Source organism: Hippocampus comes, unplaced genomic scaffold (genome assembly GCF_001891065.2).
Source record: "Hippocampus comes isolate QL1 unplaced genomic scaffold, H_comes_QL1_v1.1 scaffold562, whole genome shotgun sequence".
NCBI classification, from domain to species: domain Eukaryota; kingdom Metazoa; phylum Chordata; class Actinopteri; order Syngnathiformes; family Syngnathidae; genus Hippocampus; species Hippocampus comes.
Window position 1 is genome coordinate 447,434 of NW_017805537.1, and position 14,541 is coordinate 461,974.

A 14,541-nucleotide genomic window follows, 5' to 3' on the forward strand; every position below is an offset into this window, starting at 1 on the left:
CCCCCAATGAGGATACGTTGGGATGGGAGCGGAGCCAATGGCTGGAGGCCCTTTTTTACACGCTCCTTCGCCCATCCCGGACTCTCCAGCGTGCAGGTGACTATACCGCACTTGTTTGTACGCACGGCTGGCAATTATTTCATCATACATGTGGTTATGTGCATCGTTGCGCAGCCAGAAGAGCTGGTATACCGACACTCGGACAAAGCGACCGCAGTCGAGCTGCAAGAGAGGTGAGCAATTCCCATTGTCAGGGGAAAAAATATTTTGGGGCTCTTTTCAATCGTTGTTTAAAATATTTTGTCATGTTTAAAAAAAAAAAAGGATTTTATATTGTTTTTAGTATTTTGCTGGTCATAGCGAAAATATTTTCATTCAATTAATTCTAATGTAGCTGTCCTGTTTGGGTAGTTTCAAAGCTCTCTATTTGAAAGAGCGGAATTGTTGTCGCGTCAGGCTGGAGAAGCTGCTGCGCGACAAGCTGATGGAGTGGCGCCCCCACCGGCCCACCCGCTGGAACCGCTACTGCACCAGCGCCCTCAAGCACTTCCTGATATTTTCATTCAATTAATTCTAATGTAGCTGTCCTGTTTGGGTAGTTTCAAAGCTCTCTATTTGAAAGAGCGGAATTGTTGTCGCGTCAGGCTGGAGAAGCTGCTGCGCGACAAGCTGATGGAGTGGCGCCCCCACCGGCCCACCCGCTGGAACCGCTACTGCACCAGCGCCCTCAAGCACTTCCTGCCCAGTCTGGAGCAGGGCGCCAGCGGCCCAGGCGGCAACGCCGGACGCGATCTGGCGGAGGGTCACCGGCACGAACTGCAGAACCTGCTGGGTGACAACCGGGTGAGCGGCGACAACAACAAAAGGAGTTTTCAGTTCTGCCAATTTTTATTCATTCATTTATTTATTTTACATGTATTTTTCAGGACGCTGCCAATTCTGATACTTGGCAGAATAAAATTCTGATAACTGATTAATGAGACGATGAAATAAAACTAGATATAATCATGTTTGGTGTGGCTCCTTCATGGGGTCTGACGCTTCATTCCCCCCGCCAGATTTCGGGGTTCCCGCTGCACATGGCTTTCTCGGAAATGGGTCCCGTGGTGGAGGCGGTGCACAGCACGGGGGTGCACACCATTCAGACAGCCAACGTGGAATTCGCCTTGGCCGTCTACGTCCACCCATACCCCAACAACGTACTCTCTGTCTGGGTGTACCTCGCTTCTCTCGTGCGTGCCTGACAGGCACACAAACCAGCAAGAAATGTTTGTACAGGTAAGGCATCAGCGTCCGTGGCTGACTCTGCGTGTCGTGAGTGACGCTCCCCCTCGGTTCAACGTCATTGCGACCCGATGATGCAAAAGCACCTTCGAAAGGTTAACTTTGAAATCTATTTTTAACACGTCAGACTGCAAAATACGACATATAAAATTAGCTTCTTTCCACCTATTACAACTTCACTTTTGTATCATGAGGTAGGGTGGTCGAGCCCTGCTCCCAACGGCGAAAATCGCACAAAAAGCTTTGTACGTTCCGATAAATGCCACAAGAGGTCAGCATTTCTCTCTTCGTATGAGGGTCAAATCTTACCTTCATGCGATTTTTCCCGGATGACGTCACTGTGCCAAAAAGAGCTGAAATGAATTCAGCTCCAGTTTTCTAAACTCGCGCCATCGCGTGATGCTGAGTATTGCCGAGTTACATTTCCAGCTTATGGAGTTCACCCGTAAAATTTACTCAGGGGAAAAAATATATGTATATTATATGTTATATTCAGATTCTACCCATGCAAAGTGTTTTAAAAAAAAGATATGGATTCAAATTGTTTTTATGAAGGATCACCTGAATATATTAATTTTCTATTTTTGGCATGTAAACATGTTGATATACAAGCGTCTTCTGCATAGCCTGTAAACTTCAATTGACTGTTGCAAGCATGTTTATAACATTTCAACATTCTTTTTGTGTACTTGTGGCATTTTCTAAAAGGTACTGTACAATCCCCTTTTTTGTCATCAGGTAACTTTTATTTCTCTTATCAAATGACAACCATACTCTCTGCTGTTCCTTTTTAATGAGTGACAGTGTTTCTTATCTGCTCCGAAACCCTTTTGTCGGGATAGTCAAAATAAACACCAAACTCATCATACATTGGGGAAAGTTGGATGTTGTTAGGTTGAAAGAGTGGCTCTCGAAACAAATGGTCCTTGGAGTGTACACGGAGCAACGATGTCTTAACAGTTTCACACAGCAACGTACAGCAAGTGACACCCAGTTGGATAAAGTGCAATTAGAAAGGGAGGGGCGGGGGCTAATGTTGCGGTCACTCTCCGGAGCGACAGCATGCCCTGAATCCACACTGCAGGTTCTGGCATCCGCTTGCCGTGTCTGCATATGGACCTGACCACACACACAAGAAAAAAAAAACAAAAAAACAACATAGATGATGTAATATGCAGAAAATAAAAGTACACTACTAGTGAGTAGGGAGTGAGTGATGGTTTTTTTTTTTTGTTTTGGTAACACAAAACCACAACTTTTTAAAATGAGTTCTCCATCTTTTTTTCTCATCATAGAAATATTTTCGTAAGATGACTTATTCTTGTATTTGGAGATGAACTTTCCTGTCAAGTTAATTACAGCTTGAAACGTTCTATGTGGTTCCCTACCGTTTATGTTGTCGCAGTAGTAGAAGTGTTCGTCGTTGAGGGCAGGGCAAGCCGACACCAGCTGGTGAAGCCCCGCCTCCGTGACCGACAGGCAGCCCGACAGGTTGAGATGCTCCAGAGCCGGAAGGCCTCCCAGCTCAGACATGGCCCTCAAACACACAAAAGCAAGAACAACACTGAAAAACACTCTCGTGTTTTGTTTTGTATGCTTTTCAGAGGAGAAAAAAAAAGGTGGTCTCCCCACCCCAACCTGATAAGAGTTGAAGCTTTGCCCTAATTTTTTTTTAAATTTTTTAACAGTCAACTATGCCATCATTTGTTGACTCTGAAATCACTGTGCAGGCCAGGTCCCGCCTTTTAAAGCCACACACATTTAAAGCCGCAGATAGGAGAAGTGTGGCATGTGACGATGGTGCCCCCTATGTGGAAAATAATCCTACCTGTACCTCAAATGCACATTTTGCTATTTGATAATAATTTTTAAAAAATATTAGGATTTATCTGATTAATCCATGAGATAATCAGGAGACTCATTTCTAAAAAAAAAAAAATAATCATAATTTAATCTAGGCAGCCCTACCTGAGTCCCACGTCTGTGACCTGGTAACATCCGGACAAGCTGAGAAAGTTGAGCACGCGCCTGGCGCCCGACTTGTTAGTCCTGTTGACGGGGCATTTAGTGTCCACTGGCGAGCGGCGGCTGTTAGTCCAGAGGGCTTCGCCGCTGTCGCCGTTGCAGCAGGCGGCGTGAGCGCAAAACCTGTCCGTCGACACGGCGTAGTGCAAAATTGCGGCATCGGGGCCAGTCCTGCGGCCCCGACTGCAGCAGCACAGGCTCCCCACCAGTTGAGTCTCCACCAAGCGCTTCTCCACCTCCTCGCGGCCTCGCCGCGTCCACTCCGCCGAGTCCTCGATGTCGGCCGGCACCCAGGCGGGCCTCCAGCCGCCGGCCCCTTGCTTCAAGATGACGGCCCGCTGCCGCCGTTGGCGGCGGCGCCGCGACGGCCACAGGGCGTTGAGGTCTCCCAACGCCAGAGAGAGTCTCTTCAGGGCATGATCCGTGATCTTGTCGCAACCCGACAGGTCCAGGTGCTCCAGAGAAGTGCAGGCGCCAACGTATGACCAGCTGAGGACAATGTGGGAAAGCGTTAAGCCTCCACGCACACCAAAGGTCAGATCATACGGTACTACAGTCGAAATTTTCACTGGAAGTAATACGCTTCCATACCACTGCATTTCAATGAACCGCAAAAACATGGCGTGATTGTCAAGAACAAAGCAGATGGCCCAAGCGAGTGTTGTGCGGTTCAGGTGTGACTTGATCTTTTAAGTTTACCTGTCAAATGCAAAATCGGTGACGTCCGTCTGCGTCAGGTCCAGATAAGTCACGTTAGGACACAGACTGAGGATCTGACGCACCTGGGCAACAACACGCCGCTTAACACACTCGTCACACAAGCACGGCGTCCGTCAAGTCGTGCGCACACACATGATTAGGGGCTTTTTCGGGATACCCTCCTCCCCACTACTTTTTCATCTATTTTGTTACCTTTTCCCATGTGCATGCAGGGTTTTTTTTTTTAACCCCCCCCAAAATTCTCAGGTACATTTTCTTCAAAAATTTTGATTTGTCCAATGTTTTATATTTTGTCAAATGTTTGTATACTACATTATTTTTCTTTTAATAGCTGTGTGGCATTTATCTTCAAATATTTACGTATTTTTTCCAAACTCCAGTACTTGCCTATTTTTCATCTCATTTTATTTTTCAAGTTGTTTTCAAGATGTTGAAGTGATCTAATTGTGGCTTTTTTTCCCTAGTTTCTCATTTTTCGCAACATTGTATTCCCATTTATTCTTTTAATAGTTGTAAAATAGCTTCACTATTTTATAAAACTTGTGTACTTTGTTCAGAATTTTTAGGTATTCCCCCCACCCAATTTTCCCCCCCCCAATATTTGTTTAATTTTTGATAAATGTCTACGTATTGATTTTTGGAAATCATCATATAATACTACACAGCAATGTGTATTTTCTTTTCTCTCAAATATTTGTGCGCGCACATACGCACCATTTTGCTGGACACGGTGGAGCCGTAGGCCAGCACCAGCGACTTGACGTGCGGGCCCACGACCGGGAGAAGGTTCTGGATGATTCCGTTCAGGAGTCTCTTCTCACGCTGGGCCGTGCTGATGGCCAACGAGTCGCCGCACTCGTCTTGAGACGCAAAGAGCACCGCGCGTGTGACGGCATTTAAATCAGAATCACAACAGTCATGCCCGATGGCTCACAAAACAGTGCTGCCTTGACTTACGAATGCCCCAAATGACGCCTTTTTACAGAGCCGTCACCCAATCGCCTTGTTTTGTTTTGTTTTTCTGCTTTGGTGTTTTTTTTTTTTTTTTTTTTTTTTTTGGTGGAGCACCCAAAGATGAACGGTGTCATCTTTATTCGTTTCAAAAGGGGAAAGACGATCCGCGTTTTGGTGAAGGGAGGCGTTCATCTCTTAAGTCAAGCTATCACCGTTGTGACTGAAAATAACGGCAAGGTCACCAGATTCATCAATGTCGGCATCCTCATCCCACTCTTGGTACGCGCGCACTTCCTTCTCCCGACTCTTCAGCCAGCCGTCATCCGGTTCCTGGTCAGAATCGCCAGGCGGGCTGTTGTAGTAGTCACCTTAAACACACGCATACATACACCACCGTTACATGTATTAGTCCGGTGAAAACGCTTCTTGAAAAATGAAGTCTCAAATGAAGTCTTTTCGGGAGACATTATGACCATAATCTTGGAAACTGTCTCTTATTTCCCCCAACGGAGACAATATGTACTTCTGAGTCGGCATCGACTACCTCTGGCCCAGCGTACGGGGTAAAGGTGCTTCCACAGAGACCCGGTCTTGGCCAGCTCAGACCAGGAAGAGCACACTTGGCTGCAGCGGCAAAGATCCTGAGGGCCCAAATAGCCCAAGATCCTCAAGATGACTTCAGCCGGAAGTTGGGAGATGTGTATGGAACAAGCCCCGTCATGCTCCACTTCTGTGGGAAGACCAGCTGTAAATCCCCTGCTCCAAAACGTTGATTTTTGTTTCCCCACAAAATTATTATTTTTTGCTCCGCTGCTGTTAAAAGAGTTTGAAACATTGCGCAGCTAACCGTAGTCGGTTTTCTCATGGTCTGCATATTTGAAGGCCTTCTGTAGCTCCTCGGCGTGGCTCCACAGGCGGAAGCCTTTGAGGACGTCGGCGGCGCAGTTCCACGGCTGCTGAGTGCAGTGTTGCGCCATCACCTGCTTCTTGATGGCCTTCAGCTCCTCGTAGGTGAAGTGCTGCATCAGCATGGGCTGAAACACCTGCAACGCATTTTTTGTAAATCGACCAGCCATTCGGACAACGCCGTGACCAAAAAAAAAAAAAACCCAAAAAGAAATGGAAACATGAGTATTTGAATGTGATTGAAGCCGGTATGTGAGCGGCATAATGACAAAATAGGCCATTCATTGAAGGTGCGCCTTTTACAAGCTGTAAAACTATTGAGCTCCAAATTAAAAAAATAAAATAAAAAATACAGAGAGAAAGAGAAAATCAGAGAACACAAGGGTTCGTTGGTCTACCTCTTCCTCCTCCTTCATGTGGGGCAGAAAGTCCTGAGTGAAAGCCTCCAGTCGCTCCTTCAGCTGCTGGGCATAGTTGAGCTGCTCGTACTCGCTCTGTGAACACAGCAAACATTGAGCGAATGGCTTTATTGGCACCGTTGAGAGTTTTAACCCCTCAATGTTTTCTTTCACTTTCGGAATCAATGGCGTGACAACGATTAGACACCGATTAGACAACGATTAGACATCCGATAAGACCACACGTCATGCAAGGAGTCAGCACATTGGACATGGGAAATAATCATGGGTGTGTGCGGTCAAAGTCAACACACACCTGAGCTGTTTGCCAGCCAAATGCGTCAAATTCCTTCTAAAAAACATCCAATTCTCATCGTTTCAAGTTAATTTACATGTAAGACCCCATTTTTCATTTGAATCTACACCTTTTTTTCCTCGTGAAATTTTACATATGCTACCTTAATTATATATATATTTTTGGGCCTAAAATGACCTTTTCCCGTGTAAGATAAGAAATGATTACATAAAAGCTGTTTCTCGGTCATTTTTAACTTTTTTTTCCCACACAAAAATATTTCCCCATAAAAATTATTCATTTATTCTCCGAAACACTGTAAGCAGTTTGACTATTTTTTGTGCATATTATTTACTACTTTTTAACATCAGATCCCATAAAAAGTTCTCAATTTGGAAGATAATCAAAAATCGCGAAGTTCACTATGCATGGAAAATTACTGGGAACTTCCAGGTAATATTATTTAAATATTATTTCCTCTTGGAGTTTTTCTCCTTAAACGTAGAAGACTTATTTCACACAAATTCCCGTAAAAAGTTTTCAATTTGGAAAAACATGAATAAATAAAAATCACTAGTTTAAATTCATTTTCCATACTTGTAACTGGCCCAACGGCAAGGATATGAAAAAGATGCTCAGAGGGCTTCTCCCCCCCAAGAAAGCATCGCGACAGCGGGCCGACCTTGACGTTGTGCAGGCCCTTCTCAAGGAGCAGCAGCATGTCGGAGAGTTTGTTGTCCGAGTGCATGTTGTAGACGGTGCAGCAGCGCTCTTCCAGCAGGCTGATGATGTACTCGTTCTCGATCTGCTCGTGCATCTTGAACTCCTTGAAGGTGGCCAGCAGCGACTTGAGGAAGGAGCGGAAGTCGCTGATGTTGGAGAAGTTGGTCTCTGACAGCTGCCAATCAAAAACAACATATGTCAACCTCAGAAGGCAAACAAAACACGTGTTGTTGGCAAAAGGCTTAAATTACGTTTTTAAAAAATTGTTTCAATAAAAACATATCGTTCATGTTTGATTTTGTGAGGGAAAGCTCATTCTTCAGTTTTTTTCTTCTTTTTTTGCAAATAAAGGGACTTAAGCTTGGTTTATAAAAACAACGTGTTTTAAAACGATTCGTTTCGAAACAAAAAAAACGATTCCCACAACTTTCTCTTCATAAAGTTATTGTAAACATCAAAAAAACTGTTTTCGTTTCGTTTTGTGGAGGTGGAAGTACAGAGTTACAACATTTTTATTGTTTTCTTATCGACGTCATCATAGGCAGCAGCAACACCCCTCTTTCACAAACGCTAGTTAGCGTGATAAGCTCACGCTACGGAGCATTACCGTCCATGTAAGTGCCATTTTGTATTTACAAATTTGCAGAAATTCATTCTGATTACGCGCTAACGGAAATAAGCAGCTGTGTTGTCGGAAAAAAAAAGCCTGTTGCATAATCACGTAGCTAGCCCCCCAAGCTAACGCGAGCGAGCGAGCGTCGTCGTATTTGGGGGCCAACGTTGCCACGATAGGCGTTGTAAAGAAGATATTTGCAGCACAAACACTCCCTCGCACACTTACTTTTTCGGAATAAAGGCCCACCAGCTGCTTCATTCGCCAGTGCGGGCCCGTGAAGACGTCCACCTCGTCCGGAAAGGGAGCCATGTTGAGCAGACTGGAAGATGTGCATTCACTAGCGCCGTTAGCATTAGCATCGAGGTCTTGCGTAGTCGTCGTCGTCACTCGACGGGTGACGTCTTCTTTGGTCGTCAGGGGGCGTTGTTGCGTTGTTTGTTCTGATTTGCCAACTCCGATGTCATAAAGCAGAATCATTTGTTGAATATATTTCGGAATTTCTGTCTTTTACCTGATCCGCATTTACACTGTAAAATCTGTTGTTACACGCGAGTTAACGAAATGACAGTAATCGTCCACGTAACGGCAATTCGCAGGGTCATCAGGGCCAACAAAGCACTGACTGACCTACTTTTCCACGTTGGAAAATGTGAGGAAACTCCAACCTAAATTCGAACATGTGTTGAATGAGATTTTATAAATTTATTGCCAACAGTATTTCCTGTTAATTTGATAGCATTTCTTTGAGCTGAGCTTCCAGCTCCGGGTAGTATGATATATATATTTTTTATGTGTTGCTATGTGAATCTAATTGAAAATGTTAACCAATCACATTTCAAATAAACAACGTTGAACTGGCCTTAATGGGCCAGATACAATGACGTCGGCATGTTTCCCATCCTCTGATTGATTGGTCCAAGCCGGCCAAGTTCGATCAGCAAAACATCTTGAGTCGCAATCAGGACGCCTCGATTTTAATTTCAGAATTAATTAGCTCAGTGTGTAGACGTGGTAGAGAGGGCACATTTCACTCAAAAGTGCAGTACCATATGTTTATCAACTTTTATTTAGCCAAGTCACATCTTTAGCATTAGCAAAATGTCACTCAGCAAAAATGCCACAAAACCATTGTAGGAGTCGTATCTTTCTGTGGATACCTTTTACAACAGACCCGTAATAAATAAATACATAAAATAAAATGAAGAAGAAGCCAGCGCGCCAGTGCAAAGCAGGTGCACTGGTTCCACATGACTTTGCCAAAAACAAAAAACAGCCCCCGCCAAGGAGCACTGGTTAAAATTAACACTGTAAATCCATTCAAGGTATAAAGAATAAAAATAATAATCACACAACAACTCAATCTCCAAAAAGTTACTTTGGTTAAAATAAGATGATGCCCACAAAGCAAAACATATTAATATGAGAATACTGTACCGTAAATCCCCGAATAGTTGTGTCAATTAAAACGAGAATAATATAAGCCCAACATGTTTGGCGAAAATAAGACTGCCTGAACGACACAAAAAGCTGTGTTAGGGTAAGATTATTAGAAATTCCATAAAATATGCGCGCGCTCCTTGAGCTAAAACCGCCTTAAATCCCCCAGAGTTTGTGCATCCAAATAATGAAATATGTATCTGTATAAAAGGAGGCATCTGGATCCAGATCAGAGTTCCCAAGAAATATTTTTGATTATGATTCTGCATAGGATAAGGTTAGACTCCCGTAAAGCCCGCCAAAACCCTGATGCAGATTAAAATGCTCTGACCAATATCTTTTGGTTAGGAGTCTTTGTTGTGTGAGATCTTCTTCCATAACAACGTCTTGAGGTTGTTGAGAACCAACGAGTGTTGGATCTCGGCCTGCTCCGCCGATCCCCGCAGCGCCATGCAGGCGTACAGTTGCTTCTCGAGTTCCTCGCGGATGTCTGAGGGCGCGCCCTGCAAGACGTAGTCTTCCAGGACCCGGCAGGCCTTAACTAGGTTGGGCTCGGCCACTTCGGGGGTGCAGCGCCGCTTCGTGAGATCGCAGGAAGTGAGACAGTCCACGCCGTAAACACAGTCTGTGTCCCTGTCGCACCTCTGCTGCCGGATGGCTTCCTGGAAGGTGGCTTGAGGGACGATGTTCTGGGCATCGGCCACCCTAAAATCGTAGCGCCCGGTGTACCCAAAGTGGGCAGCGCTCAGGTCGCACATGAGGAAGCTGCCGAAGGCTCCGTGGAACAGATCCTCAACCAGCTCCAGGAGTCCCATGGAGATCTTGGCTCTGTGGTGCCAGGCGGGGGTGAACCAGTGATCGGCAGCGCGACGCACCCAGGCCGGCGTCCAGGCCGGCGCCCTGACACCGTAGAGTGGCGCGTTCGGTACCTTCTCCGTCACGTAGAGGTCGCCGCAGAAGCCGAGAATCTTGGGCGTGTGGCCGCGCTCCTGCAGCGCTAACGCCAGCAGGAAGTCGTTGAGCTGCAGCAGCGCCCACGAAGACCTCGCCTCCGCCAGGGAAATGCGACCGTCCTTGTTGGCGTCGGCTGCCGCCAGGGCGCGGGCGGTCAGCTCGCCAAGGTTGGCCTGCTCCTCGTCCACTTTGGCCTGTGAGAAACACCCCCACCCACAATTTTGTGAGTTTTGAGCTGTGGGTTCTTTCAAACGGCGTTTGCTAACCTTTGGTAGGCCAAGGAACCCCAAATGAATTGGGGATCGTTGGTTTTCAAGCTCCCACTGCGTACCTTGAGGTGGTCAAGGATCATCTCCCTGAACTTCTCCACGGAAGTCCCCGTAGGGGGGGTGTCGAAGAGGGCGGCGGCCTCCTTCCCGGCCTCCATCTGGCTCCCCACGTCGTAAGCAGGGGCCTCGTCCATCCGACACCTGACCACACCTTCCAGGTCGCCCCACATGCCCGAGTACACCTGCAAAACACAGACAGAAGAGAAAATGGGAAAAAAAATCAAGTTAAAGAATGAATTTGCTTCCCGACGGGGTCTTCAGTGGGGCTTAGAATATTCAGACCGAGCATACCTGTTTGGCGGCGTGCGTGCTGAGACACTTGTCGAGCTCCAACGTGTCTTTGTCACACAAGCTGCTGCAGGCTGAGCCATCCACCAGGCCTTTTCTGTATTTGGCACACTTGAACACAACATCAGCATCAGACAAGGTGGCCGCATGGCTCAAGGAGCCCACGTCAAGTCTGCCCCACCATGGCTGCGGTGCACTGGCGTCCTCGGCACAGCTCCGAGTAGGACGAGTACTCCACGTAGACCACCCAGCTACCCACCAACACCGCCAGCCAGCACACAAACAAACACTTCAGGTGGGCTGACGACAAGCGCGCCTGTAGGGGTGAGGGTGGGGGGGTCGCCAAACACACACACACACACACACACACACACACACTGAGAGTTCAGCATCGGCAACAAAAATTGATCTTCAAGATGAAAACATCTCCCTGGAGTACTTTTCCTTTTGAGCCTCCCCGCAATCATCTTCGACTGACTTGGAAAACCCTCACGCTGGCTCGAAACTCTGACCACTGGTTGAGACTCTGCGTCAACCATACACCCGCACAGGTTACATTATCTTGGCTTATCCCAGCTTGTTTTTCCTTGCATAGCCGCGGTCAATTCTCGTGGTCTTCAGTTTGCTTTCAGCAGCCTTCGCGCCACCTCCGCCAAGTGGACGAACGATCGGCTATTCATGAGAAGAGGCTGCTGTTTTTATGTAGAGCATGTATTTGCTATATTTAAATATTATATATACCGTAATTCCTGGACGATAGACCGCACCTGATTATAAGCCGCACCACTACATTTTTAAAAGGAAAAAAAATATTTTGTACACACATAAGCCGCACCTGTGTATAAGCCGCAGGTGCCCATATTGTAACATGAGATATTTACAAAGAAAGACGGTACACAGGCGGCCGTTAGAAAAGTCTTTATATAAGCTGCTTCATGAAATAAGCCGCAGAGTTGAAAGCGTGTGACAAAAGTCGCGGCTTATAGTCCGGAAATTACGGTATATATTTTTTTAACTGTGCCGGATAAAATGAATCACCCTCTGTCTGTGTGAACGTTGTCGCGAATGACGTGTCCGTTTGGAATGTCCTGTTGCAGTGCCATTGGAGGTGATGAAGAGCAGCACGTTTGACTTGGATGTTCAGTCTTCATCCATTATGGATGACGATAAAGCTCGAAGCCTTAATGGGCTCCCATTGGAAACGTAGAGGAGGAACAGAAAGCGGAGGGTGGGGGAAATTTCCATGAAGAGGTGCCATTCGTGGGACGTGTGCAAATATGGGAGCGTCTTTCAAATCGGTCGCACAAGAGAATTCCTCGCTTACGCCAACATTTGAGTGAGCAAAAAAACAAAAGAAGTGCTTTGTCAAGGAACTACGCACAGCTTCATTTCAACAAAAGTAATGCTTAGCTGCGATCTTGCTGCAGGGGGAGGCAGGTGAGGCGGCGCCTACCCTGCACGTGAAGAGTTAAAAAAATGTGGTCTATCTCTGATCTCTTATCAAAATTTTCGGGGTTTCCTAGCAAGAGGTTCACTTCCGTGCTTAAGACCACCGGGGACCTCTATGCCTCAAGTCACTCTCATCAAGAACTGCAGCTCATCAGATAACTGTCATGGTCCATGTGAGTCGATATACTTGCGGTCTGTGGAAAACCATCAGTGAATTTTCATGAATTCGTACAATAAGTATGTGAGTCCATGCAAGTCTGTGTGACTTGGTGAGTTTATTTGAATCTATGTATGTGGTGTCTACACAGCGAAGCCTCGTTTATTGCGGGGATTAGGTTAAAAAAAGAACCCACGTGAGGCGAAATCCGTGAAGGTGTCAGTGTAACCGCTCGTAAAGGTTTTCCTCCGAGTTGATGGGTCGACCAATGTTCAACAGCCTTTAGTGTCCACACGTCCATCGCGGATGGAAAAATAATGACAAAAATATATAAGTACATGTTAGAGGAATTTATGAGCAAAATTGTATCATGTTTAAAGTTTCATTTAATTTGGACACATCTAAACGTTTGGGCGCGTATCCAGCACTTCCAAATGCCTGTGCACAAAGGCGCCGGCCACCTGGCCGGAGGGCTGTTGAAGTCCACAATTAGCACGTCAATGCAGGTGGGCAATCACAGGGGAGGGGGCGAAACTCGGTCACAAAAGGGGAATGAATAATTTGGGAACAGCGGTTGAACAACAAAAGACGAGTTGAGAACACCCGTCGCGCCCAGGCGACATTTGTCGTCCGCGAAGTCTGCAACATGTTGATACAGTGTGGACCAGACAGAAAGGCGCCAATGTACTGGTGGTTCAAAGCTTAAACTCAGGTAACCAATCACTACCGAGGGGCCGGACCGGGGGTGCGGTATGCAAATGTCGGGGGCAGTGTTTTCCTTGTATGTTACAATAAAAGTCGGAATTGGCGGGAAGGGAGCTCGAGAGTGTGATCATCGGAGCAACTACCGTCGTTCGCTCTCAGAGATCCCCCTCCCGCCGATATTGAAGACAATTTTCCTGTGTGCCGAGTCATTTCTTTAACTTTGTCCGAGAAAATCTCTGACAGTACACAATGTACAACATACCTACGTGCGTCTCAAGGAAATAAAATGAGTCACGGTCACATGTCGCTTCGCTTTCTGAACAGGAAGTCAGCAGTAATTAGAATAAATCGGAGCTCTGGCCGTGTGGACCTGACACTTTCGTCTCTTTCCTCAAACTGACTAACTCCTAATCAACATGAACCACTTCGTGCCACTCCATGCAACCCCGGAATGTAACAGCAGGGGGCGCAATAACCTAAATGAATGTGGAGTCTTGAGCAAATAATCTGCATTGCCATTTTAATCATCGTGTAGAAAGGTACAAAATTTTAATATTAGCATGAATTTGGAATCACGACAGTTGAAATCAGCTTTATATTTTCCAATTAAAATACAATACTGTACTACAGAATGAAACCAAAGATCAAAACCCGTTTTTGTTGAACGTCAATTTGGCAAGCTGTACAGAGACGAGGGGCGGAGACTGTTGATGTTGGTCCTTTAGCCAATCAGGATGCAGAACACAATGCACTGTTTAAAAGAAAAAAAAAATGCACCAAAAATTCCGGGCAAGGTGAACCGCGTTATAGCGAGGGTTCACTGTATTGAATTTGTGTCGACCTAAGTCAGTGATGTGCACTGACATAATTATGTAACTCTCTGTCACTCACTCTTGAGTACATGTATGTTTGTGACTTTGGCTCAGTCTATTGAGCCTAGGTACCCTAAGTCCTTAAAAGTCAGTTAACGCCTCACTGCATGACGAGTGGGATGGATCCTTGCTTCATCGTGGAAGCGGTCGCCATAGCAACCGAGATCAGCCAACCCCTCGGAGACGTACTGTATGTGCGCACCCGCAAACAACCAAACACCGCTTGACTTACAGTACCTGTGTCTGCAGGGGCTTCCGGAAGAAGAAAAAGATGAAGAAGAAGAAGAGTCTCCACGGCAGCTGAGCTCGCGCCATGGCTGAACAGCAAACTGGCATCCAGCTCGCGCCAAGCTCACCCGACCACACGTGATGCGACGCCCCCCTCCGGAGGAGGACGTGGAGGTGGTGTGTGTGGAAAGTCTGCTTTCA

The 14,541-nt window shown here is 46.3% G+C and overlaps 4 protein-coding genes across 9 annotated transcripts in view; 2 read left to right on the forward strand and 2 right to left on the reverse strand.

Moving 5' to 3' along the window:
- The window catches only part of cc2d2a (coiled-coil and C2 domain containing 2A), a 26,903-nt gene extending 25,429 nt beyond the window's left edge, over positions 1–1,474 (forward strand). For all 6 annotated transcript variants that reach the window (XM_019878328.1, XM_019878330.1, XM_019878331.1 and 3 more), the window contains one exon: positions 1,248–1,474. The gene's annotated coding sequence lies outside the window, so the exon portion shown is untranslated. The remainder of the gene's footprint in view (positions 1–1,247) is intronic.
- Positions 7–1,267, forward strand: LOC109520825 (coiled-coil and C2 domain-containing protein 2A-like). Its single transcript, XM_019878326.1, has 5 exons — positions 7–96; positions 175–233; positions 457–531; positions 720–843; positions 1,059–1,267. Exons 1-5 carry the CDS (start codon positions 7–9, stop codon positions 1,242–1,244), a joined length of 534 nt encoding a protein of 177 aa, XP_019733885.1. The 3' UTR covers positions 1,245–1,267.
- Positions 1,475–2,008: 534 nt separating the features above from the next.
- Positions 2,009–8,293, reverse strand: fbxl5 (F-box and leucine-rich repeat protein 5). The gene is made up of 11 exons (XM_019878338.1): positions 8,147–8,293; positions 7,265–7,480; positions 6,288–6,383; positions 5,831–6,026; positions 5,528–5,713; positions 5,226–5,351; positions 4,744–4,889; positions 4,009–4,091; positions 3,253–3,798; positions 2,673–2,821; positions 2,009–2,403 (listed from the first exon to the last, which is right to left on the reverse strand). Exons 1-11 carry the CDS (start codon positions 8,228–8,230, stop codon positions 2,327–2,329), a joined length of 1,905 nt encoding a protein of 634 aa, XP_019733897.1. The 5' UTR covers positions 8,231–8,293; the 3' UTR covers positions 2,009–2,326.
- A 754-nt stretch (positions 8,294–9,047) lies between these two features.
- LOC109520830 (protein FAM69A-like) lies at positions 9,048–14,541 on the reverse strand. The gene is made up of 5 exons (XM_019878340.1): positions 14,350–14,541; positions 11,111–11,245; positions 10,933–11,040; positions 10,644–10,823; positions 9,048–10,506 (listed from the first exon to the last, which is right to left on the reverse strand). Exons 1-5 carry the CDS (start codon positions 14,446–14,448, stop codon positions 9,703–9,705), a joined length of 1,326 nt encoding a protein of 441 aa, XP_019733899.1. The 5' UTR covers positions 14,449–14,541; the 3' UTR covers positions 9,048–9,702.

What these genes read in the sequence shown, in the direction of transcription:
- LOC109520825 (XM_019878326.1), top strand. Translation starts at nt 7, where the DNA reads ATGAGGATACGTTGGGATGGGAGCGGAGCCAATGGCTGGAGGCCCTTT. An exon ending in CCGGACTCTCCAGCGTGCAG is followed by an intron (nt 97 to 174) that starts GTGACTATACCG and finishes ATCGTTGCGCAG; the next exon opens with CCAGAAGAGCTGGTATACCG. An exon ending in CGCTGGAACCGCTACTGCAC is followed by an intron (nt 532 to 719) that starts CAGCGCCCTCAA and finishes CCGCTACTGCAC; the next exon opens with CAGCGCCCTCAAGCACTTCC.
- fbxl5 (XM_019878338.1), bottom strand. Translation starts at nt 8,230, where the DNA reads ATGGCTCCCTTTCCGGACGAGGTGGACGTCTTCACGGGCCCGCACTGG. An exon ending in ACATGAAGGAGGAGGAAGAG is followed by an intron (nt 6,027 to 6,287) that starts GTAGACCAACGA and finishes AATGCGTTGCAG; the next exon opens with GTGTTTCAGCCCATGCTGAT. An exon ending in GTCACAGACGTGGGACTCAG is followed by an intron (nt 2,822 to 3,252) that starts GTAGGGCTGCCT and finishes TGTGTGTTTGAG; the next exon opens with GGCCATGTCTGAGCTGGGAG.
- LOC109520830 (XM_019878340.1), bottom strand. Translation starts at nt 14,448, where the DNA reads ATGCCAGTTTGCTGTTCAGCCATGGCGCGAGCTCAGCTGCCGTGGAGA. An exon ending in GCCAGTGCACCGCAGCCATG is followed by an intron (nt 11,041 to 11,110) that starts GTGGGGCAGACT and finishes GTTGTGTTCAAG; the next exon opens with TGTGCCAAATACAGAAAAGG. An exon ending in GCACGCACGCCGCCAAACAG is followed by an intron (nt 10,824 to 10,932) that starts GTATGCTCGGTC and finishes TGTGTTTTGCAG; the next exon opens with GTGTACTCGGGCATGTGGGG.